Raw genomic sequence first — 25,882 nt, 5'->3', positions numbered from 1 at the left:
TTATCTAGTACAATACAATGCAGTGCAACATGCTCGACTTTTAATGTTGGCAGACGTACATGTTAATAAGACAAATTTTCAATTTTTTTTATAAAGGCCTTGTAAGTGGTTAGCTGTTTAACCTCCTCAGGTATTGAGTTCCACTCAGCAGCGCTCCTAACTGACCAGGCCGAGCGACTGAAAGCACTCCTGCGCAGAGGGATGACACAATCGCCTCTTACAGAGCCTCGAGTGACGCGCTCAGAGCTGTTTCTTTGGCCAGAGGAGCTGGGGCCAAATCATGTGTTATTTTGTATATGAGACTCAAATCCGCAAATCTATGGAGACTGTCCCAATTTAAAAGGTGGTACTTTTTTAGGATTGCACAGTGATGATATTGCCTTGGTTTTCTATCCAAGACTTTAATGGCTCGTTTGTATAATGTTTCCAAAGGTCTTTTTGCACTCTGACTTGCCTGAGACCAACTTGTTAGGCAGTAGTTAAAGTGGCTGAAGATCATGGAATGTAGAAAAATTATTGCAGCTTTAGTTGACATTTCATTTCGGATTGAGCGGAAATTTGCTAGATTAAACTTGATATTTTTACATAATTTGTCAATATGGGCTTTAAAGGAGAGGTGAGAATCTATAACTAACCCAAGGTATTTGTATTGATTTACAATTTGTAATTTTTCTCCAGCAACTAGTATGTCAGGATTAGATGAGGCTCTATTGGTTTTACTAAAAAACATATCTACAGTTTTTGAAGTATTTAGCTGCAGGCAGTTCTCCTGCAGCCAGGAAGTGACAAGAGTCATTGCTTTGGTAAGTTTATCTGCAACAATGTCCTTGGAGCGACCGTGACCAAATACAACGGTGTCATCTGCATACATCAAACATTCAACTTCAGAGCAGACAGTCGGCAAATCATTAATATAAAGGCTAAATAAGAGGGGCCCTAATATTGAGCCCTGAGGAACCCCGGTGGTTAGCCTATGAGACTCAGACTTGCTGTTGTTAATTAATACAGATACAGTACGATCATACAGGTATGATTCAAACCAGCTCACAGTGTCACGAGAGAAGTTAAATTGTGAGAGCTTAGAAAGTAGAACAGAGTGGTTTACTGTGTCGAAAGCTTTCCTGAGATCTAAGAATACTGCCCCTACTACTCCACCCTTGTCAAGAGAAAATTTTATTTTCTCAATAAAAAGGCATGTAGCCGTTTCAGTGGAGTGTACAGTGCAGATGATTTTCATGTTTGGCAGAATTAAATATTTAAAACTCTTTTTTGGTTAGCATCAGATTTCACTATAGTACTGTTAATGTGTCATTAACATGTAGCTGCTCTGAGGTCAGACTGAGCTGTTGTTGATAGTGTGAAGTAGCTTGCGCGCGAAAATCATGGCCAAGTGACGTCAGAAGGACACGCTAAACTTGCTTCAATCTGGTGTGGTCAAGAAGCCCCGCGAGCGGCCAACTAAGCGGAACTGAATACCTCTACCTTCAGAATAAAATGCTAACCTAAAACGATATTTGAACCTGTGCTAAACAATGTTTTAACTGGTGTTAAAGTTAACTCTAATTGAGAAATATTCTTAAACAAGTACCAAGATAAGCCACAGTATTGTTCTAGGTTGTAGCAACTCAAATGTAAAATGTCTTGATGTTTTGGAATCTTAAATTTTCATCAAATAAGAAAGGGTTTGTGTCTTTTGGAAGTCAATTTGTTGTTGTGTGTTTTTCAAGTCATTTTTGTGTATTTTTCTGTAATCTTGTGGGTTTGTGGAGTTTTTTTGTGCATTTCTATTGTTGTTTTGTTGTCCTGTATATTTTTTCGTTATCTTGTGTGCTTTTGAGGACAATGTGTGCATTGACTTCAGGGCCTGAGCAAAAAAAAAAAATATTTTGCGCAACTGTTTGTTAATAAATGTGCCTGTGAGGCATTTTTATCAGCAAAAGAAGCCAGAATTGTCTTTCTGGTCAGACTTCATTTTAAAATTATCAAGATTTATATCGTATATCGCTATTTTGAGGAAAAAATATTGAGATATGAGTTTTGGTCCATATCGCCCAGCCCGAATGTTTCTCTGTTATTTTTGTGCATTTTTGTTCTTGTTTTGTGTGTAAAAAGGTTGTAATAAAGCATATAAGACATACACTGTATGGCAACATGGTGTATTATAAATCATTCTCTGAATTTTTGTTGTTTTGTATATTTTACTATGTTTTGTACGTAAATTTGTTGCCAACTTACATTTTTATGAAATTTAATGTATGTTTTATTGATAATTTGTTTCTTTATTGATTTGACATTTGCGTTTATTTGTTTATTTTTATTTATTTATTTTTCTTTGAGGGGATAGGGAGGGCAAACAAAATTAGCCCTCGGGCCGTCAGTTGTGTTGGTTTGGTGTTTTTATTTATTTATTTGTTTTTTGTGCAAAAACTCTTGCCTCGAACGCACATTATTTTGAAATCTATCAGAGGAAGCTCTCTGTTAGTGTTTCTATTGCTAACTGTTAGCTCCCTGAATTCCAAACAGCTAGTCAACTAGCCGAAGCAGGCTAGTGTTTTTCTCCTATCAAAATTAGGTCGACAGCGAGTTTTGTCGCCGCCTCGCCGATCAAACAGATGTGTGTTGTTCTCTTAAAGGCTTAACATCAATCTCTAGACTTCCAAACGCTGTGCGGTGTTGAAGGGGGGGATTTAAAATAAAGCTAAATTAACCGGCTGCTCCACAAAACTCTGTCAGGCTAGCCGTGGTGGTTAGCATCGAGACAGCGGTGCAACCATTACTGTAAGCGGCTTCAGGCAGCCCCGGCTGTCGCGCTGCTGTCAGACTGTTGTCATAAAAGGTAAGGCGACTCACACTTGGACAGTTTGCGCTAACACAACTCTGAGCTCATCAGTCCCATTATTATACCTTTACGGGATCATTCTGGATGTGTTTCTACTCGATTTAATAATAGTCCATCTCTAAAGTTAGCAGGTTAGCTGAAGGAGAAATTTATTTTTCTCGGAGCCTTGCTGGTAAAAGCTTCGTCATATTTATGGGGAGTTGTTGACAGATCGAGACGGTATGTAACTGAGAACTCCAACATCAACAAACTTTTGCTAAATGTCATTCCGCAGTAGAGGCGTTAAAGTGTTTTAAACTGTAAATATGGCTGACATCTCACTGCTGAAATAAGGACACCGATCTGTTTGGGCCGCGCTATTCTCCATTCTGATTGGCTGTACTGTAGATCGGTCAACGCTTCTCGAAAGCTGATTGGCTGTACTGTGAATCAGTCAAAGCTTTTTGAACGCTGATTGGATAGAACTCTAGGGTTGTTGTGACTCTCTTTATTTGCCGTGAGTTATATGGACAAAGTCGAGAACAATTTACAGATTGTTGATGAATTTTTAAAGAACAGGTTAACGCTTAGCTTTAGAAGCACTGCAAATGCCTACGGTTGATTTTTAGTTTATTAAAGTTTTTTTCCCCCCCTCAAAGTTATAGAGGTTATAATGTGTTGATAACAGGTGGTCCTGGCCCTGATTTTCTAACACTGCAGATATTTATTTTTTTATCCTCCTGTTTAGAAATGCACAGTAGACTGGATTGTATCCCAGGTCAGGCCTACTAACTAGAATAATGAAATTAATTCACCTACATCTTAAGGTGGAAGTTCAGTATTCCTTTGCATATAGATAGAAAGTATCAGCAAATTCTGGATCAATCCTAAAGTACCAAGTGAACAAAAGAGCAACAAAGTATCAATGTGATCCTGCATTTTGTTAATAGCTTTAATACAAAATAGCTTAAAATTACATTTTTTAAGCAATAACTTTTGTACAGTACATTTTTTTCCGTGTGTTTTTTTTATTTTTTTTTTTACCATATCTGAATATAGTCATAATAATGTAAAAATATTTTAAGATATAAACAAGGAATTTCCAATAGAGACTTTCTAATTGATCATTGTTTTTACTTTCTAACCTCTAGGAAGGAAAGTGTGACCAGTGGCTGATGAGGAAACCACGTCGAAAAGGTCCTGTGGCTGGAGGAAGAGGAAGAGGAGGAGGAGGAGGAGATGGATCTGAGGCTAGAAAGTCCAACGGGGCCCTTGCTGGCCATCTGGTTTCTCGCCAGAGATCGCCGTCTCCATACGGCCTCAAAGCGTCTCCCAACAGAGAAACTCTGACGTATGCACAGGCCCAGAAGGTTGTGGAGGTGGAGCTCGAGGGAAGACTTCACCGTATTTCTATTTTGGAGCCTCTAGAGGTGATAAGTGACAATGAGATGATGGCACAGGACATTAGTGAGTGTAACAGCAACAAGGAGAACAGTGAGCGGCCATTGTCTCCGGTGAGCGTTGCCATCAAACCGGTCACGCCTCGAGGCCGTCGGAAGGACTCCAAAACCACCTCCATCAAGACCTCTCCACCTCCAAAAAAACGTTGCCCCAATGTTCACCCACAAACACCTGACAAATCCCAAACACTGCATCATCAGCAAATGAGCCTCCCTGAACCTAAGTTTCGCGTGCTGGAAACCTTCATGCCAGTGGAGACGGATCCTCTGCCCGCAGGTTATTATCGTTACATTGAGCGCTCTCCTGAGGAGCGCGGAGCAGAGGCAGAATATGACATGGACGATGAGGACACCGCCTGGCTGGAGATGATTAATGCTGGCCGGACATCGGAGGGCCGCTCCACTGTGGCGCCCAACACGTTTGAGCTGCTGGTGGACCGCTTAGAGGAGGAAGCGTACAGAGAAGCCCGTAGCAGGGCGCCTTCTCAAAGCAGTATTGACGACGATGCCTTCTGCTGTGTGTGCCTGGATGACGAGTGCCTCAACAGCAACGTCATTCTTTTCTGTGACTCCTGCAACCTGGCTGTGCACCAGGAGTGTTACGGAGTCCCCTACATCCCCGAGGGCCAGTGGCTATGTCGCTGCTGCCTTCAGTCTCCACAAAGACCTGTTGACTGTGTTCTGTGTCCAAATCGTGGCGGCGCATTCAAGCAAACCAGCGACGGCCGCTGGGCGCACGTCGTGTGTGCAATATGGATTCCTGAAGTTTGCTTCGCTAACACGGTGTTTCTAGAACCAGTGGAAGGAGTCGCTAACATTCCCCCAGCTCGTTGGAAACTAACGTGCTACCTCTGCAAGCAGAAAGGCCGAGGAGCATCAATTCAGTGTCACAAAGCTAACTGTTACACAGCATTTCACGTCACATGTGCACAGCGTGCCGGCCTGTTTATGAAGATAGATCCTGTGCGAGAAACAAACATTAACGGGACCACGTTCTCAGTGAAGAAGACGGCGTTCTGTGAGGCTCATTCTCCACTCGGGCAAGACACTGGGTCTGATGACGAGAGCGAGGGCCGAGTGGTGGGCAGCAGAGGCCGGGCTAGCAGAGGACGTAGCGCATACAAAGAGGGACCAACAACACCAAAAAAAGGCAGAAAATCTACTGAGGATTCAAAGAAAGGGAAGAAAACAAATGAATCAACATCTGAACTCACTGCTTCACCACAAGTAATAGTGCCTCAGATACCCAAAAGCAGGTCAGGCTGTCTTTCCTATTCAGTACATTACTTTTTTTTGTTGCATTTTACATTTATTTTGAAAGGGATCACAGCAAGACATTGAATAATGTTATCAAATGCTACACTTGTACTTCCAATTTTCCATGATCACGGAGAATGGATGGGGAAAATGGAATTCATGTACTAAAATAGAAAAAGCGATAAGACCTCTCTCTCTCTCTCTCTCTCTCTCTCTCTCTCTCTCTCTCTCTCTCTCTCTCTCTCTCTCTCATAAAGGCACCAAAATGAGACAGAAATGTATCACATGTATGTTTTTGGACAATTTCACACATTTTCACTCTATTTTTCACTGGAAAACAGGTGATCAGTTTGCCCAATTCCAACGATAATCCCATTTAAAATCTCTCACTATGTGTAATGAGTTACATAGCGATGGTGTATGAGCTTCATCTTAAGTATGTTTTTAGATTAAAGACTCTGGTACAAAGACAGGTTTAGCTGTTGGTGTATTAGCTGAACTGGAGACACGTCAAGGCAGAAGCATATCCAAACACACAACTGTGCAAGGTTTCATACAAAACGTGAGGGTGATTCTCTGGTGGGCGGTAATCAAAGGTTTTACAAATAATATTTTGGGATCATATCACACATTTCAATGCTATTTTACCCATTAAACGTGTGGCTGAGGATTAGCAGTGTGCCCAATGTCGCTGTTTTACCATGAAATCTTGCGTGATTTCAGCAGAACCATTCTATTTTTGAAAATCATCTTCAGCATATAAAATATAAAACTATTAATACCAGTAGTCAGGGTCAATTACATTGTCTAGTTGCAATTTTGTTTTCAATTATTCATGTTCAATTACAATTCAGTTACGACTACAATGACCAGCACTAAAGTTCAATTACTATCAATCACAGTTACTGAGCCTGAAATAAATAACGTAATAAAATGTAACCTTCCTCTTGTCTAAGCTTTCTGTTAGCATTTCTTATAATGGCTCAGTTTTAACCCATGTCTTAAATCAGCTGAAAAATACACTAAAAACAAGTATCTGTCATCTAATTTCTTTCCAATCTATTGGTTACCCTGTTAGGCTTCCTAATCAATGAAAACTAGGTTTTAATATTTTTGGTGTGAGCGTCTGAGCCTTTTTTGTGTCAGTATACCCCTCGATTTCAATGTTTTAAACAGTAAAATGTGTGAAAGCTTGATATGAAACATATTTTAATTATTGTTCACTACATATGTGTAGAACTGTACAGAGAACTGTAGCGTGGTTAACCAGTTTTGTGTTAAAAATTTAAAGTGACAATTTTTATAGAATTTTCATGGCAATTACAATTACAAAGTCAATTATCTAAAGTCAATTACCATTTAATTATGATTACGATAGCAACAGATTTTTCAAATTACAATTATAAGTTGGCTCTATTAAATCTATTTTGCATGTTTGGAACGATTTCAGAAAGTTTAATAGCCAGTAAAGTCATGGGGAAAGATGATGAAATGGAACCGAAACGTAAAAGTGTAAAGTGACGTGGAAAATGGGTAAACCCTGGATAATTGAAGGTTCTACTCTTGGTGTGAAAGAGGATGTGAGCATTGTCATCATGAATTTAATCATTTCATCCAAAAAATGACCCATTTACCCTCAATCACATACTCTGCTTGTACTATTTACAAATAATTTCATGCTTTGTCTGGTAAAACAGTTGAATGGCTTTACAAACAACATAATTTCTATACTTGTCACTGAAGATTTTTCAGAAGTTTGGTTAGTTTTAGTAAAGAATGTTAGATGTTCCAACGGCTCTGTATTGTAATTGTTCCTTTAGTTGATAATATTCCTCTTCCTTTGTGTTACAGACTTAATATCATCTGTAAGGGAGTCATTTTGCAAAGAAAAAACAAGTTCATGCAGCGGCTGCATAGCTACTGGTTACTGAAGCGTCAGTCCAGGAACGGAGTGCCGCTGGTTCGGCTTTTACACTCCAACAACCAACCCCAAAGGAATACTGAGAAGGTCAGAACAGGACACAAAGCTCGACATTTCCTCAATTTCTTTTTTAAATTCAGCTTTTTAATAATCTTCTGTGAAATAATGTTTGGCCTACCTGCATGTACATCTCTACACATACATACCTGTACTTATTGGGTGTTTCAGCTTTTAAATTAACTTTTCTTTGTAGCCTGAAGTGGATGAGAAGGTTTCTGCTGCAAGAGAAGCTCTGAGATATTGGCAGAAGCTTCGACACGATCTAGAGAAGGCCAGACTGCTGGTGGAGCTCATTCGCAAGAGGGAGAAGCTCAAACGAGAGCAGGTAAACTATGAAGAGGAGTTTGCTGTTTGGCTTGAACTAGTCATGCTTCCATGGTTTCAGATTTGTCCTGATCTGGAAGTATTAACAAAAATTGACAGCATATCCTACAATTTATACTGACAGCACTTTTATGGTTTGATTTTGCTGTATCTCCAGAGGTGGGTAGAGTAGCCAAAAACGGTACTTGAGTTGAGTATGAGGACTGTTACATGTAAATGAAATTTGCTCAAGTAAAAGTAGATGTAGTCATCCCAAATACTTCCTTGAGTAAGAGTAAAAAAGTACTCAGGTACTGAATAACATGTATTCAAAAACATCAAAATCACAAAATCTATTCTTAGAACTTAAACATTGAAATGCTTTGTAAGGAAATTGTGACAAATTAAAGCAATTTCACCTCCTCTCCTTTACATAATTTCCTTATATCACCCTTTCTGCCTCCCTCCTGTACATCACCCTCCCCCTTCTCTCCCTCCTGCACATCTTTCCTCGTCACCCATCTCTATACCACTCCATCCCCTCTTCAAGCCTTCCCCTCCTCTTGATGCTGTACCTAATATTCCTATTTACTTTGTATCAATATTAATTGTATATTGATAAATGTACTGAAAAAATAAAAATAGCTGTTAAAACCTAAGAGTGACATAAGTTCAGGCTTTCCAGGGTAACCTGCATTTTTTTAGGCATGAGTCACTTTTTGAAGTGTCGGTTAAATTTCAACAGGAATTGATTCTCAAGATTTGTCCCAAGCAGGATCCCAGCATGACTAAAAAGTCTCTTGCATGCTGTAGAGGCAGGCAGACCGGTGTTGAGCTTGACTGACAACTGCGTCACTTGAGGGAACAAGTGTAAAAGCGCCATGCCTTTCGTTGGTGGGCATGAAAGGTATACTTCCAGCTCTCCCACCTGTGACTTTGCTGACTTCATAGAAGCAAAAAAGTAATACTCAACTGATTGGCTGCTGCTTGCCTCATTGGTAACACTAGCAAGGTGGTCTTTGATGTAGCTAAGGCCTGTTGCATGGTAAAAAGAATCAGAGTCAGGTTTGGAGGCCAAGTTAATGTGACCAAACTACGTTTTTATTTCTGGTTTACCTCTAAATATGCTTTGAATTGAAAGTGTAAAGAGTTCAATGACTACACATTGAAGTCTTCTACTGAGGATCCTCCAACTGCCGGTACTATTGTAAATTACCTGAATTCATTTGGTTCTACTCCAACATGGTTGGCATATCTAGCTATAGGCCTACTTTATGTCAGACAAACTAAAACTCAAGGAGAATAATATCAGTGCAAGTTAATGCAATCGATTTGATGATGCTCTCATCAAAGGTTCAGCAAGTCCTGAATCTGGGGAGTAGCACAGCTGCATCGATGAGCTCAGGTTCTTTCATGGTGTCCTCAAAGCACCTACTGATTCCATGCTGCAGGCCATCAAGAAAAGGTTTACACACTTTGCAAATGGGCTCCAGCTTCTTCAGCTTATCTCGCAAGTGGAACAGGGTTGGAAGAAGCAACCCCATATGGACTGTGTCTCCCCTTGAAGAATGTTGAGAGCTGCCGCTACAGCCTTCATTACAGCAGCATACTCAGCCAAAAATCTCAGAAGATTGTACAGGAATAAATAACTATTTTGACACTTGTTACTCATCATTGATATAATTATTAATATTCCAGTTTCTGATCTAGGTATTTTTATTCCTTGATACTGTTATGGCTGATGTAAACATATTAATTGACCTCAATGACCCCAATTGTGCGCATGAGCAACATAAATGGTCATCACCATTGAAAAAAATAAATAAAAAGTAGCTAAGACTTTTTGAAAGGTGAATAGACAAATTAAGATCTAGAATACAGCTCTAGTGTTATGACAAGAAAGATTCAAATAGCTGATGAGTGTAGCAGCTGCATAGCATGAGATGCAGGATGAAGATATGTTAGGCCTGCCAAATAAACAGGTCTGCGATCTGTGGGACTGTAACCATAATCAGGTGATTCAATTTAATTAAACTTTATTTTTATAGCGCAAAATACATATCAAAGTTGAATATAATGTTGGTGTTCTACTATATAATCTTAGTTTTTATTTCCTATTTTCAGCTTTAGGGCTTTGTTCCTGATAGTTAGGTTAATGCTATTATACGGTATACACTTTAGCAAATAAGTAGGTTTTGAGTTTAGCCTTAAAGGTGAAGAGAGTAGCAGCCTCCCGTACTAAGACTGGTAGCTGGTTCCAAAGACGAGGAGCCTGGTAGCTGGCTATTCTCAATAACTGGAATATCATGTGCATTGACATCCCATTATATCAACATATAACAACTGTGGCACTTTTCCATTTAGCGATGTTACAACACAAACAGAAATCAATTTATATTAGAAATCGTCCAGCAACAAACAGAAATCAATTTATATTAGAAATCGTCCAACAACATCATAAGGGTGGTGGTGACAAAGTGCTTGGCAAACTTAGATTTTGATTTTTAATGCTGAGCACATATTGCGAATGGCACTTTCTCCTTGTTTGTTGTGGATATATACAACTCGGTCTACAGCAAGATACAGCGAGCTCCAACGGGTTTGATTCGGTCAAAGGAACTGCAGTTTGGACTTGCAATCAACTGTTTCAAAGGCCACAGTTAACCGACTGGTTTTGTTCCACAGGGCATTACATTTTGCCATAAAAGAACGCAACAGCCTCTTGCATTGCTCATTCCCAGCCCCCACTGTCTCCACATCAACAGTTGTCATTAAATTGAGAAGATGGTATGCAGATTTTTGATGTCTTGGAAGATGGTATTCCATGCCTGTGTCCTCAGAGTCAACCTGCTCTTCAATGACATCCTCTTCTTTCTCCCCGTTCTCTTGGAAGGCCTTTAGGAAATTTGACCTACTATCCGTAGTAGTTCATAAAAGAATGAAACTGGCGAAACCACCGACATTTGTTTACTGTTCAAATCACAAAATAAATCAATTAAATCCAGATCTGAAACTGTTATATCTGATATCTCTTCTCCCAATGGTCTGACTGTTATCCCAATTATCCTATCACACTCACATGCCAAGGGACACACAACACACCGCAGTAACATCTTGTATGTGTATCCTGGTAAATAGTTGAATATTAAGCAATGCTCCCCTGGGACAACACTTCCTCCTTGAGGCTGAATTGGAAAACTGCACCTTCTGGTGTAGGCTGTTTAAACTGCAATAAATGTGGCCCTACTACTTAAAAAAAACTTACAAAAAACAAAAATTGTGACCATACATTTGTAGGTGTCACATTAAGGTTATTTTTCTACCAAAGTTGGCAGTTCTGATTTAAAAGATAATTTAATAATAGAGGCAAACATAACAGTAAAATTGTTAAAATTATACATGTTTAATTGTTTTTCACCATTATCTTCCAAGAAATGGATTCTCACTCTTTCTATGCTTATCGAAGGTGGAGCCTGAGCTCCGGTGTTCAAGTGTGTAGACTTTGTTAGTTTGAAGTCAGTGCAATGATGTGTATGGTTTCATTCTTACCTAAAGTGAACAGTATGGTATTAAGGTCAAGCCATTTTTGTTTCAACATCAAACATACAAGGCCTATCAATTATTCCATCTCTCAGTTAGTTTATATTTAGCCAATGGCAAAAGACTGACTGATGCTAGCGTTAGCTTGGGAAAAAAGTTTAACTTACAGCGACATGCTTCTGTAGATTAAAAGTGAGAGTTCTTTGTTCTTGTATGCAGAAATGTCGACTTGTTTCGGCTGGCAAAGGCAGCAACGTATAACATAACTGTTGTTCTTGCACACTGTGAAAGAAAACGTGGACTCTATATGAGGCCAGGGGTGGACTGTTTCCTCCAAAGTTGTTGAGTGCTGCTCAATGTCCACCATTGTCACAGATACGCTGGAAGTTTCGCCACAGGCGAAAGTCACACATTTGATTGTCAACACTTAACTGGTTGTAATCACAAATTTACTCAAGTAAAAGTAGAAGTATGCCTCAAAAATGTACTCTTGTTAGTAATTTTTTTTCAAAAAGGTACTCAAGTACATGTAACGGAGTAAATGTAACTCGTTACTACCCACCTATGTTTATCTTTTATATTGTCTGACGCCTTTTGTAAGCATTCTGTGGAAAATGGTGTTTATGGATGTTTTCTCTGACAACTGCAGGTCAAAGTTCAGCAGGCAGCTCTGGAGATGCAGCTGACCCCGATGTTGATATTGCTACGCTCTACTCTGGAGCAACTGCTGGAGAAGGACACAGCTCACATTTTTGCACAGCCAGTTGACATTAAGGAGGTCAGACATTTGTTACTCTTTCAAAACAATGTTCATCTTTCTGATCTTAGCTCTTAGTTGAGTTGTTTTGTTTGCTCACTTCTGTGGACACACATGCCTTAAAAAAATTTATGAATATTCGGAGCCAATCAGGGAGTTTAAAGTGCTGGTATTACTGCTTGGAGATGGTAGCTAAAAAGTAACTTCTCAACACATTATTAAGCTCTTTACTTGATTAATATTACCGTAACTTATTTACCTCTGATTACATGAGAAAAATAATCTTCTCATAATTTAAAGCTGTTCATGTGCACAATAGCACATCCAATGCAGGCAGATAATAACGTTTGAGTGTGTCATCAACAAGGATCTATCAGATAAGAAACATATCCTCCAGCGTTTCTCTGACCCAACATATTAACTTAAAAAAGAGCCCAGTGTAATATTAAAATAAATAAATAAATAATCAATCTCAATAATATCTAGCTAAAAGTGTTTTTCAACCTTTGGGTCATGACCCCATGTGGGGTCACCCAGAATTCAAATGGGGTTGACTGAAATGTCTAGTTATTGATAAAATAAAAGGACTGATAAGTTAATTAAAAATATTATTATTATTCAAATTAAAACACCACACACAATCTCAAACAACTGTATTCTTTACTTTCTCAAATATAATTCTAGTTAATATAAGGCAGTAATAAAATATCTGAGCTGGTACATTTTTTCACTTTGTGCACTAATCCTGGCCACTCGTAACACAAGATAACAAACATGACTTTAGGGTTTCAATAAATTTTTGATCCCAAAGAAGAGTCACAACCAAAAAAAGAACCACTGAGTTAAAACATATTTTCACTTAAAGCTGCTATAATTTTTTTTCTTCAACTGCCAGTCTTCTTCAGTGGCGTCTGCTGATTGCTTTGATGTCTCACAGTTTTGTTGAAACATGTCATGAGATCAAAGTAAACTTCCTGAAAAAAAGTTGAATAAATGAAAACTTAACATACTTTTTTTTTGTTTTTTGGAAAGGGATAAATCTGACTGATGTATGACAAGTACAGGTGCCTTTTAATTATACTCAGTCATGTAAAAAATACGAAAAAAAGCAATGAGTAAAAATAAACCTGTTGGGGAAAAAAGGACTAAATATAGAAGTATATGTTTATTCTTTTTTGATAATTAAAGTAAAGTAAGAGTTCAGTAAAAAAAAATTCTAAGGTAAGCATTTCCTTTGAGGCTTCTTATTAATCGTTGTGAGTTTTCTTAGGTTCCAGACTACCTGGAGTTTATCAGCCAGCCAATGGACTTTTCCACAATGTCATCCAAGCTGGAAAACCACACCTACCGCTCAGTGGCTGACCTAGAGGTCGACTTTAACTTAATGGTCTCAAACTGCCTCCTCTACAACTCCAAAGACACCGTGTTTCACCGGGCAGGACTACGACTGCGGGACTTAGGCGGGGCCGTACTGCGCCATGCTCAACGACTAGCCTCTAACATCGGGCTGGACCTGGAAACAGGCATGCACCTCCAGGAGTTTCCCCAGAAAAGAGACTTCTACAACTGCACCTGGGAGGACGGTAGGTCACAGGAATAGAGTGCCACTTCTGCCTTTCCCTTCTTTGTGTTCATTTGTGAAGGTGAATTAATGTGGGTGAACATACAGTATATATGAGAATTGATATAATGGCATGCTTTCATTTGTACTCATAGATGCACTCACATCTCTCTGCATCCTGTCTGTAGACCGATCGCAACAGCTGTTTACAATCAGAGGGATCTGCCAGTTTAATTTAGGCCAGATTGCTACATTTTATGTTGTGTTAATGTTTATTTCGAAGATGGTCAATGGAAAATGGACTTGATTTATGTAGCGCATTATAAGGCAAGGCAAGGCAAGGCAAATTTATTTGTATAGCGCATTTCATACTCAAGGCAACTCAATGTGCTTTACATGATAAAACATTCAATTGTTTAAAATCAATAAGAACATTTAAAATCATCAGTAAAATCAATTAAAATCATCAGTAAAATCAATTAAAATCATCAGTAAAATCATCATTACATCAACAACATGACAAAAAATCGCTCTCTCAATCATATGCAGTAGAGAATAAAAGTGCCTTTAACTTTGATTTAAAAATGTTCACATTGGATGCTGACTTCAGCTCTGCTGGCAGTTTGTTCCACTTCTTTGCAGCATAACAACTAAAAGCAGCATCACCATGTTTACTGTGAGCTCTGGGCTCCACTATCTGATCTGTGTCCATAGATCTGAGAGACCTGCTGGGTTCATACCTGACTATCATGTCACTGATGTATTCTGGACCAAACCCATTCACAGATTTATACACCAGCAGCAGAACTTTAAAGTCTATTCTGAGGCTGACTGGGAGCCAGTGTAAAGACTTTAAAAACCACTCTGAAGCAGTCCCAAAGCGCTTTACATATCAGCTCATTCACCCAATCACTCTCACATTCATTCTGCCCAAGTGGCATTTCTGCAGTTTTGATAGACTTGTGAATAAAATCTTTTCAGAAGAAATGCCTTTTATTTATTGATCTGAGGCCTACACTTCATCTTTATTGGTGTTAAAAAAACAAAAAAAAGAGTTGCCTATTGTCCTCAGCAGCTTTTAGTTAACGTATCAACACAAAACCAGCTGAAACTAAAAATCAAGACAGCTTCTTCAGTATTGTCTCCTGAGAGCAGAGGAAAGGAAAGAACACTGACTTCTGTCAAGTACAAAATCCAAAACAGCTGAAATTGACTTTTCCTTTTCTTATAATCTGTCCTGGGGGGTCAGTAGGTACAGACAGCAGCTTTGTCTGTGCATATATTCAGGAAATACTGAATTATTAGCAGGTGATTGATGCCGATTGGTAAAATGTGTTCTAACTGTGGTTTCCTGCTTGCTGTGTTTAGTGGACAGTGTGTTGGACCCAAACAACCGGCTTCACATGACGGTGGAGGAGCAGCTGAAGGAGCTCCTGGAAAAGTTGGATATGGTCACTTCCATGCGTTGCAGCGGCGCCAGAACGCGACGTATCCGCCTGCTTCGCCGTGAGATCAACAGCATCCGATACAGGCAAGGCCAACCACACCGCCACAGCTTTCTCAATGGACACACGAAAGAGGAGGACGACGATGAAGACGAGGAGGAGGATGATGTAGAACATGATGACAAAGAGATGAAGGCTGAGAACGGGCTCTCGTCCTCGGAAAAAGGTGGGTGATGATGAGCTGTTTTGTTTCAGCCGTTAAAAAGTGAGCGAATGCATGAACCTTAAAAAGCCACGAAGTGTTTTCAATGAGAGCCGTGATGAACATGAGCTAACGGAACATTGTCCTCAGGTTATTGAGCCAGGGCCCCCCCCACGCACCAACCCCAACCACCCCACTGTCTCCAGTCTAGTAAGTAGGGGCCCACAGTCTCCTTAGCCATGGTTGCCTCACTACTCCTCTATCCCAGTGCACTTCTATGTCTACACTCCTTCTACACGTCACTCATCGACTCACCTGTTTCCATCGGCAACGCACACTCATGCCATGTCATGTCAGCACCAGGCCAGCTTAGGCCAGCTCAGGCAAACAGTCGAGAGCAGCAGAGTCGTCCCCTGTCACCATGACACCATGTCTCTGATGTGCGGTCGTGAGAGCAAAACTTTTTCTACATTAATGGATAATGTTACTCTTCGATACACAATGGTCCTCATTTATCAACCGTTCGTACGATCAGATCTGAGCAAATGACAGGCGTACGATCATATTCACGCAAGCTTTGGTATTTATTATTTTTGACGTGATCGTATACGCTACGATCAGATCTGATATCAGGTCTGACCTTGTGTACACATATCTGGGCGTACATTTGTGGAACCTGACTGAGACTGAAAATGAAGTCTAAACTAGCCTCAGCTTTCATTTTCAGCATAAGCGGACACATTCAGAACAGATCAAAATGGATTATATTAACAAATTAAACAAAACAAAACAAAATTCAAAAAGCCCATCTTATTCTGATGCCACTTTTTTGGTTTTCTAAAGAAAAACCAAAAAAACACTAGGATATTCCACAGGATACCTTATAACCCCTCTGGTAAACTAAGCTACCGTTTGAGCAGGAGTGTACGGAGTGCTGCTGTATTTAATTAGTATTAGTTATGAAGTATAGATGAAATTGGTTAAAGGCATAATAAACACAGACAAGGGACAACATTTAGTAATTTTTAAGGCTTTTATTATGGGTTTTCTTAATTTCTTTTAATGTGTTATTTATTGCCCCCAGCTTGCAGACAACTGAGGTCAATATAAACGTCATATTTCCGTGTGTGTCTCCAGGATCTCTGCTGTGAGTTTTGTTCGCAGTGCGCACAGGGGGGCAGACATCACCTGCTTGGTAGCTAGTCCTTCACAGAGCGTTTTCATGAGCTCCTTTTTATGGTGGCCGATAGGGTCAAAAGCGCAGCAAAAAGAAAATCGCTGCAAATAGAGGAATTCTGCAAAACTATGTGTTTAAGTCCAGTTTTCACACTGTCAAAAAGCACATATTTGTTTTGTTCCACGTCAGATGTGAGGATTTCCTTTCTTTTCTTGCCATTGTTTGTTGGACGTCAGTGGGCGGGGCCATCGAGAATCAGGAACATTTGAGAGCGTAACATGTTAATGACGATCAAATTTAGCCGCCGGATTTATTAACACTCAATCATTTGAATGCTGGGATTAGTCAGATATGAATGTTTCATAAATCACACTTTGTCCTATCGTATGACAAATTTGCACCTGTTTTCAAGCAAGGTTGATAAATTAGGGCCACTATGTCTTCTTCTTTTGGGCTGTGGTTCTTGTCAGAAGTGTAAACCATTACCAAGTGAAGCCATTCTCCAGTGTTAATACTACACCACCACATTGCACTGCATCACATTAATTGGCCTTTTGTTTCAATGTAAGTGGAGAGCTGCTGACTTTGATTAATCATCCCCTTTTCAGACGACCTGAAATCTACTTCACCTCCAACACTGGAGCCCACGGAGCCAGGGCCGCCTCCCCGCCGAGGGGACTCACCTTTGGAGCCCCCCACCCTGAGACCAATGACAGGGGAGCGCCAGTCTCCCAGCTGGCCTTGCAAGCGCCTTAAGATGAACATCGATCCCTCAAACAGCACTGCCAACACTTTGGATTGCACTAAAACGCAGAAGCAGCCTGTGACTCCGCCCCCAATTTTGCACAGTGAAGGACAAGCGGCAACCAATGGCGCAGCACTTCCCAGCGTCCCCACTAAACCCACCACAGGGGGAGTGGGACGCCGAACCTCCGTGTTGTTCAAGAAGGCGAAAAATGGAGCTAAGCTGTTCAGAGAGAGAGAAAATCCTCTGCTGAACGGAAAGGGACCGCAGGACGAGAACTCAGCCAACAACCCATCAGCGCCAACCTCCTCAAGCAGCACGCCAACCGCCACCCCTTCATCCACCCCTGTTAAGACCCCCCAGAACAGCCACGAAGCCCCAGCCCTGCAGGAAATGTCACACCGCAGCAGAGATACAGGCTCAGACATTGAGCTGGAGAAGACAACAAACCACACACTGGAAAGTGGTGAGATTATTAAATCCATTTAGGCTGTGTTGTAAATGGTATACTAACGTACTACTCATACTAAGTCTGATGTCAAATTTAGCATGTAGTGCATTCACATTAGATAGAGAAATACCCAGATATATACTATATGGGGACATTTTTTTAAGCATGCACTGTGGGCACACTAGTCATACTCAACCTCCCCATGATGCATTGCGAATGGAGTGTAAAATCGTGGACTGGCTTTAAGCTAAAAATCAAACATCCCCTTTTCAAAACAAAAGCATCTCTTCTTGTCTTCCATTAGTTTTTTGTAACGCTTTTTTAAACTGGGCTCTTGTTTTAAAGTTAACTGGAAGTTTAGTCAGTTGCACAATGGCTGGACTCTGAAAATCTCAGAAATGTCGGAATGAAATGTGTGTGTGTTTTATGGATCAAATGACCTCATGTTGATATTCTACTTGGTCACTTTCTTACTTAAAATGCTTTCAGAACTGTCAGAGATGGCGAATCAACAAATTTTTAGTCTCAGGTTTTGGTCGTATGTTTGAAATGCATCTTGGTAAACTTGGACTGTGAACACAGCCTTAGATTTACAGTATTTAGCTGAAAACCTTTTTATGTTTCCTTGTTAATTAATATTTGTAACCTCTAACCATAATGGGAATTTCCAAAGTGGCTTTTAACAAGTTGTTGACAGAGAAATAAACTCTCATAAATGAATGAATCAGTTGTCGATAACACCAATGTCAGAAAATGAATGCATGCGTTCATTTAGTATTACTGCTTCATTTTGTGTTACTGCTTTATTTAGGGTTGAAAAGGTTGAGCCAGGTTTGTGTCGTCTTGTCACATGCTTGGTCACCACATGAGTTCCACAGTGTGTCTCATTCTCTCAGGGCTGACCAATGGTTTCAACAAACATAAAGACGGAGGCTCAGACTCAGAGCACAGCCCCTCCTGCCCCGTCCTTCATAAAGAAATGTAAGCCATGCTCTGCGATGTCCATGTTGATGCTGCTCAGGTTTCAATCAAACCTGAGAGATTATTTCATTTTCATTCCTGTCTTACAGAAGCTCTCCACCCAAACGAAGCCTTGGGAAACCTGCTCTTTCCAAAGTTCCCTTCCTGGATATCATTAATGGAGACTCAGACTACACTGGTACAATGTTTTACCGTTATTCCCCAACAAGTAAACCTCAAAGCTGCTCAGGACAATCTTTTTTTTTTTTTAATTTATCAGATAAAGGCAAGGCAAAGTTATTTGTATAGTGCATTTCATACACAAGGCAACTCAATGTGCTTTACACGATAAAACAATCAACAGCTTAAAATCAATAAGAACATTTAAAATCATCAGTAAAATCAGTTAAAATCATCAACAATCACATTACATCAACATGACCAAAAATCTCCCTCTCAATCATATGCAGTAGAGAAAAAAAGTGCCTTTAACTATCTTTTATTTTAATTTTAAAAGAAACTTTTCTTTCGACAGGCATGCTGTGAAATGCGTGTTGCACATTAAAATACATAGATTTATGCTTTTAAAAAGATTACATGTATGTTTTCAACAGCTATTTTTGAAAAACTAAATTTGGTTGGTTGAATTCCCAAAAAAAAAAAAAAAAAAGTGGGTCACGATTTAATGACCATGGCAAAATGTGGGTCCCGGCGTGAGACCAGTTGAGAACCCCTGGCTTAGACAACATGTATCAAACTCGAGGCCTGGGGGCCAAAACCGGCCCTTGAGATCCCACAGTAAAAATGGTAGAGAATACATGAAACTCCACAGTATATTTAGGGGCTCAAAGTTTTCCCACGTGAATTACACAAGAATTGTTTACAAAATTGATAATTTTTTAAGTGAAGATCCCACAGGGTTGTTAAAATACCTTCTTTTTTCACCCCACCTAAAATCTCCGGCCCACTTGAGATCAAAGTGGTTCGTATTTGGCCCCTGAACTAAAATGAGTTTGACACTCCTCGTTTAGACGATGCATAGACGTGTGTTTACTTCATTCTTACTTTGATTACTTGTTTCTTTGCCAGACAAGGAGAACAGTGATTCAGTGATGTTTATGGGACTCCACATCCCACAATGCAATGCGGCCTACACTGTGTCTTTATCTGATAAAAAATGATCGTCGGCTTTGAGTTGAATTCCATTCTCTTGCTGTTTGTTCATTGGCACTAAGTCACTCATCTGTCTATTGTTTGTGTTAAAGGTAACATGAGCCAAACATCAGAGGATGAGACAGAGTTGGATCCTTTGGACCTGGTCTGGGCCAAGTGTCGGGGATATCCATCCTATCCTGCTTTGGTAATGTCCTTAAACCAGCCTCGGCTCTCCATTTACAAACCTGTCGCACTTTTGTGTGTTTTTATATTTTTGATGAATGAGTTAATTAAATGCTGTTGTATGTAGTGTTGTGTATTGTTTGGGTTTAATCTGATACCGGTGCCTACTCTGTATTTTATTTTTTTTTTTAAGTTCCGCTGCTTGAACCGGTACTTAAAAAAAATGAAACCGTACACACCAAATGCCAAATTGAACACAATATTAACTTAAATAATATATATACAAGAAACATATGGTAATAATAAATAAACATCAACATTTAAATAATATGAAATAAAAATACTGTATTAAACAATATAATAATATTGGAGATGAATATGAAGATTACTACCAGGGTAACGTATTCTCTATCTTAAATGACCTGAACAATACAACACCTTAAATATTAAAATAGATACAAATATAAAACATAAAATGAAATCCAGTATTGCCCTTTTAAATAAGCTTTTGTGACTGGTGTGTAGTGGGCACTTTACATCAGTTTCAACAGTTTTTCTGTAGGAATATCACCATATTGGCTTTTTCTGGTAATATACGGCATCTTTCCTGACTTGTAGCATGCCCGGCACACGTAACACGTTCCTGTGTAAATGCAAAATTGTGCCTTCTGAATCTGGTGTTAAAACTTAGGTTCAACACTTTGTCTACAAACACGACTTGTTATGAGCTTAACATTAAGCTAAAGGTCAGCGGACACTGAGTTGTAATATAGGACATAGCTCATATGTTGTCACACGTTGAATGGCAATGGTGTTTGCTAGCTTGTCTACTTGATATGCAACATTTGCGGTTGGCATTAAATTACTAGACTGTGATGTCCACCACACTGGCAGGGCTGGGAGCGGGACTCACTTCAATTTGTCCGGGGAGGCCGACACTGGCTGCTGCTGTTGACGTGCTTGGCTCCGGGTCACATTGGTTATCAAACTCGGTGCATTGTTTGGCTTTTAAGAATACTCCATGTGACACCAGTTGTCGTCAGAATAGCCAGGCACCAAAATGTTTGTTCTTATTCGGTCTGGTTAGTGCCGTTTACGTCGAAACCGGTGCCATATTGGTATCAGGTTTTGGTACCCAATCCTAGTTGTATGTTTGTTTCAGATCATCGACCCAGAGATGCCTGAGGAAGGCCTGCTGCACAACGGGGTGCCGATCCCCGTCCCCCCCAAAGATGTCCTCCGTCTAGGAGATCAAAGGCAGGAGGAAGCCGGAGAGCGACTCTACCTCGTGCTCTTCTTCGACAACAAGCGCACGTGGTAAGCTTCATTTGGACACGTCATTCCATCACATCCACCCAAAATCAATTTCAAACAGTCATTGAATCAATTAACAGTGGTGTTTGATTTCTGCTGACATGCTAAAAGTTAATACCGTTGTTGTCAGCGTCAACAAACTTTAGCGCGTTGTGATTGGCTTATTAACTCACGAGGTGGGACCTCATAATTCCTGTGCGCTGACTCACAGACACACAATCAAAGTCAATATAGAGAGACAGAGGATCGTGGAGCATATATAGCAAACCATAAAAACCGTGGTTTACAAGTCAGTATTGAAGCGTGGATACTGGATACCATACCAAACGGTTCAATACCTGTATATTATTGAGAATTGTTACATGCGTATGTTGCACCACGTAGTGAAGTTCTCGATCAGACCTCTTTACTCCTTCTTCATCATCATTGCTAACTGACGATGGAAGAGTCATTGGAGAACATCTGGAGGTGACAGGAACCAGAGTGAAATGAGGCCAAAACAGTATTTGACCGCCTCAGAGGTGCAGCCATCCATTCTGACGTATTGTGGATGCCCTGTGAGGTAATCCAGGATCCAGTCCATGGTGTCAGAGTGCAGCTGCATCTGCAGCAGCATGTTCCTCACAAAGGCAGGGTTGGATGGCATTAAAAGCACTGGAAACTCTCACAATGCTTGTGCTTCCCTGCTTCTCCAGGTGGGACAGGGACCGGTGGGTGATGGCATCCTCCACACCAATGTATGGCCGCTATGCAAACTGCATGGGGTCCAGCGTTTAAGAGTCAATAAATAATGTTTGAGTCAAAGCTCAAGTATTTAAACAGAAAATCAATGATGACAAACGTTACCAACTCAGAAAAAAGCCATCAAACTACAATAGAAAAGTGAACTATTTTATTTTAGTTTATTCCCATGAGGAGTCAGGCTGTTAAAGGATTATCAGGACAGTTTTGGTACTTTAGTGTTGTGTTCAAGACCACACTATCCGAGACCAAGACTTGCCCGAGAGCAGAATGCACCGAGACCAAAACAAGACCAAGACTTCAGGGAGCCGAGACCAAGACCATAAACATTTTTTTTTTAAATTAAAAAAAATATATAGATAAATACAATTTTGACAAGATTTGACAGTTAAATAACATTCTCTCTTTAATTTTAGTTTCTTTTAAATACATTTGACGGAGAAAAAAAGGTGCCTGCAAAAAAATTAACTAAAATATTAAAACTACTACTGATAAATTCAGAATTATTGTACATATTTGAAAACAAGATTTTTATGTCAGCTGAATGTACAGCAAGTGTTTAAAAGCATTTCTGCCAAGACATAACATGGTGAAACTAAAAAAAACAAACTCAAACCCTGGAACAGTCATGTGACAAATCAATCAATAGTTCTTGTTGAGAAATATTATTATTATTCTGGATACAGTGGAAACAGAAACTCTAAAAAATAGTTATATTGTGAACCTGTTTATATTGTAGGGAACATAATATATAGAAATATGTAATTGGAGTCTAAAGCCACAAAAAACACCACTTTAAAAAGATAATAGACTAATATAAGACCTCTTTACAGTTATTTGAGTCACTTGCGGCGATGATGCGCTGGTGACGACATAATCCAAGATGGCGGCGGCCCGGACTACAGCCGACACTATTTAATAAAAGCCTTAAGAGACATGGATATAATGAAAAGAGTGGATGTACAGAGGTATAAACATGCTGACTTTCACATGGACTTATTAAACACACACGGACCTCGGTAAACGGAACAGGCTTCACCGTGTGGCAAGCACTAGGAACCCAGAAGCGGAGTAAGTGCGTCCTCGTAGTTTATCATTTTACCTGTTGTTAGAGTTACTATCTTTACCAGGGAGATAATATTTATTCCTGGTGATTGTTTTCCGGACTTTTACTGGGCTTTTTTACCGGTGATAAGTTTCTATCTCCCTTCCGCTCCGCGGTCCAAACTGAAACCGTAGCCGCGCGCGCACACACGTCACTCAGTCACATTAAAGAAGGTTGCGGTCATTATACAGGGTGGGTTAAAGAATGAATAAAGGATTGTTTTATCCCTTTCTTCTCTGTGTTATTATCACATTATAAAAAAGTTTAAAAATAGCAGGAATTAGTGCTGGTCTCGAACGGTCTGGAGGGAAAATCCCGAGTCCGGGCAGCCCGAGTCCGAGACAAGACCGAGTCAAAATGCTTCCGAGACGAGACCTTTAAAATTTGGTCTCGAGTCCAAGACCGGTCTCGACGACTACAACACTAGGTATGAGTACCACTAGGATGTTGCTGGGGGTACTTGGAAACATTTCTGAATTAATTTGTAACATAATGACTACATTTATATCCTATTTCAGACACTGTATGTGTCCATAAGTCAGTTTTTCTACCTATTGACATTAAACGGCATCAAGAGAAAAATAATAATTTTGCCTTATTTTTGAACAAAATTCCTAACATGTTGAACAGTCTACACCCGAGTTCTACTGACTCCCTCTCTGTCTGTTGTGCTGCAGGCAGTGGCTCCCGCGCGACAAGTTGACACCCCTGGGTGTGGATGACACGGCCGACAAGCTGCGCATCATGGAGGGCCGCAAGTCGAGCATCCGCAAGTCCGTCCAGGTGGCGTACGATCGGGCCATGACCCACCAGAGCCGAGTCAGCCACAACCACGGCTTTGTGACCTCCAACTACCTGTAGGGGTAGCAGTGAGGCTTTATCTTCTCGTTCAATACAAAGGAGCACGTGGGCGGAGTCAGACCAGCAAGTCCAATACTCACCACCGAAGGTTCAAAGTGGCCGTTGAAAGCAGCTCTTCATTTAACCACTAGGCGGAGCTGTGCTGTTGGCCTTCGTTGTTCCCTTTATTTGCTGCAGCCACGTTCAAGGATGTAATGGGGTGTCTGGTGCCCCCCCACCCCCTGGATGAAGCAGGGAACACACGTAGAAGAACCCTCTATTTTCTCTAATGCTGCTGCCAAGGAATCAAAGATTTGGGAGATTCAAGATATTTATATGAGACTAACGTATGGATCACTGCCATGTTTTATAGCACAGCTTTTTACAGAGACGCTCGTTCACGCCACTGCATCACTGTGTACATATGTTTGTGTGACCTAACCAACGACCCTTTAATTTAACGTCAGAGCTGTTCTTAAAATGCGCATTTCAATCAGCCCACTAGGGGGCGGAGCCAGGCTGTGTACATTTGTGAGAATCTTCGAGAGCTCATCCGTGGCGATATTTCATTGTGCGTGTGCGCGCGCATTCAGAGCAATCAGCACAAGGAGCCTTGATGATTCTTTATATTTGATATTTGAAATCTCTTTTTGATACAGAAAAAATATTTATGAAATACAGAATTCTAAAGGTAGATTTATATGGAGTAAAGCAGATAATTGTGTTTATTTAAAAGGAATGGAGTGAGAAAGCTTTGAAAAGCTCAGTTTTAATTCATGTACTTATTCATCGATTTTACCCCACCCCACCCCCACACTCACTTATTTATTGTGACGAAGGCTCTTTCATTAGATGGACAAACACCTTCATAAGCTTCTAATACCTGTGTATTCTACCTGCTCATCAAATATTTTGTCTATAACCAGTTTCCTTTGTCAGGAATCAAATGCTCTATTAAAATCTTTTAAAGAAACTTATCGGAGTCTTCCTATTTTAGGCAAATCGCAGGTTGCTGTAAAGAAGTTCCATTAGATTAATCTGCGTATTTGACCAGGGATTAACGCTCACTGTTTCTTCCTATTTTACATTTTCAGAGGATTTTTCCAAAATATTAAGCATTAGGTGTCTTTTAATATCTTGTTTTCTTCTTTATTTTTCATGTATCATCCCTACTTCTTCCTCTTAAAGACCGTGTAAAGCAAAGTCAGCCATTTTCTTCTAAACACATTAAATAGGTCATAAATGTATTCCTTAAAACATGTAAAAAGCCATTCAACCATTTAGAATTTAGTTGTGGAACTGGGCTTCACAAACTGTGTTTCAAATTTCTGTGTTCGGGATTTAATGGGCGGATCAGAAATCATAGCCGCGTTACATAACGGAGCCATCATTAGCATAAACCCAACCCTGCTACTGAAGCACACCAAACTTCTGCGGCCTCCAGCAGACCCAATTCGGTCCGTAGCCGAAAACAAACAACATATTTGGACTAGGGGGAATAAAACGCATCCGCTGGCGCCACATTTTCCATGAAATTCTAACTTTTTTTGCACCGCAATTGTGTGTTTCACTCCTAGCGAGCACAGTTCTGACTCTACCCGAGAGGGATGCACATATTCGGACTCGGGCGTAGCAGATTTTTTGTTTGACCCGATCCGAGTACTTTTGGAAAACCAATGGGAGAAGCACTATCGACGCTGGAGCCGCTTTCACACTGCTCTCTCCCATAGACACAGTACACGGAGGCGGCTCTAACTGACACGCCCCCAGCGTCTCAGAAAAGAGAGAAGTGCTTTTTTTTTTCCATGAGTTTGAGACCTAATTTCATATGCGATTTTTTTTTTTTTCATCTTTCAAATTTGGTCCCAGTGGTCAGTGACACATTAT

The 25,882-nt window shown here is 40.2% G+C and overlaps 1 protein-coding gene across 2 annotated transcripts; it reads left to right on the top strand.

The window, feature by feature from the left end:
- The first annotated feature begins 2,510 nt into the window (after positions 1 to 2,510).
- On the top strand, positions 2,511 to 24,968 carry brpf3b (bromodomain and PHD finger containing, 3b). 2 transcript variants are annotated; one of them, XM_028452702.1, is made up of 13 exons: positions 2,511 to 2,836; positions 3,970 to 5,534; positions 7,387 to 7,543; positions 7,710 to 7,841; positions 12,009 to 12,137; positions 13,387 to 13,699; positions 15,046 to 15,348; positions 17,110 to 17,712; positions 18,594 to 18,678; positions 18,768 to 18,856; positions 19,923 to 20,017; positions 21,158 to 21,312; positions 23,833 to 24,968. In XM_028452702.1, the coding sequence occupies exons 2-13, from the start codon at positions 3,994 to 3,996 to the stop codon at positions 24,014 to 24,016; spliced, it is 3,786 nt and encodes a 1,261-aa protein (XP_028308503.1). In that variant the 5' UTR covers positions 2,511 to 2,836; positions 3,970 to 3,993; the 3' UTR covers positions 24,017 to 24,968. The 2 variants fall into 2 exon arrangements, 1 of the variants encoding a protein (XP_028308503.1); XR_003674477.1 differs by lacking the exons at positions 19,923 to 20,017; positions 21,158 to 21,312; positions 23,833 to 24,968 and having other exon boundaries at positions 18,509 to 18,678.
- The last annotated feature ends 914 nt before the right edge of the window (positions 24,969 to 25,882 follow it).

Source organism: Gouania willdenowi, chromosome 7 (genome assembly GCF_900634775.1).
Source record: "Gouania willdenowi chromosome 7, fGouWil2.1, whole genome shotgun sequence".
Lineage (NCBI taxonomy): Eukaryota > Metazoa > Chordata > Actinopteri > Blenniiformes > Gobiesocidae > Gouania > Gouania willdenowi.
Note: the sequence above shows the minus strand (reverse complement) of the source record. Positions and strands in the feature narration are given on the sequence as shown.

Coding starts and splice junctions, on each gene's coding strand:
- brpf3b (XM_028452702.1), top strand. CDS start 3,994: ATGAGGAAACCACGTCGAAAAGGTCCTGTGGCTGGAGGAAGAGGAAGA. Junction 5,535..7,386: donor CCTCAGATACCCAAAAGCAG/GTCAGGCTGTCT, acceptor TTTGTGTTACAG/ACTTAATATCATCTGTAAGG. Junction 21,313..23,832: donor TTCGACAACAAGCGCACGTG/GTAAGCTTCATT, acceptor GTTGTGCTGCAG/GCAGTGGCTCCCGCGCGACA.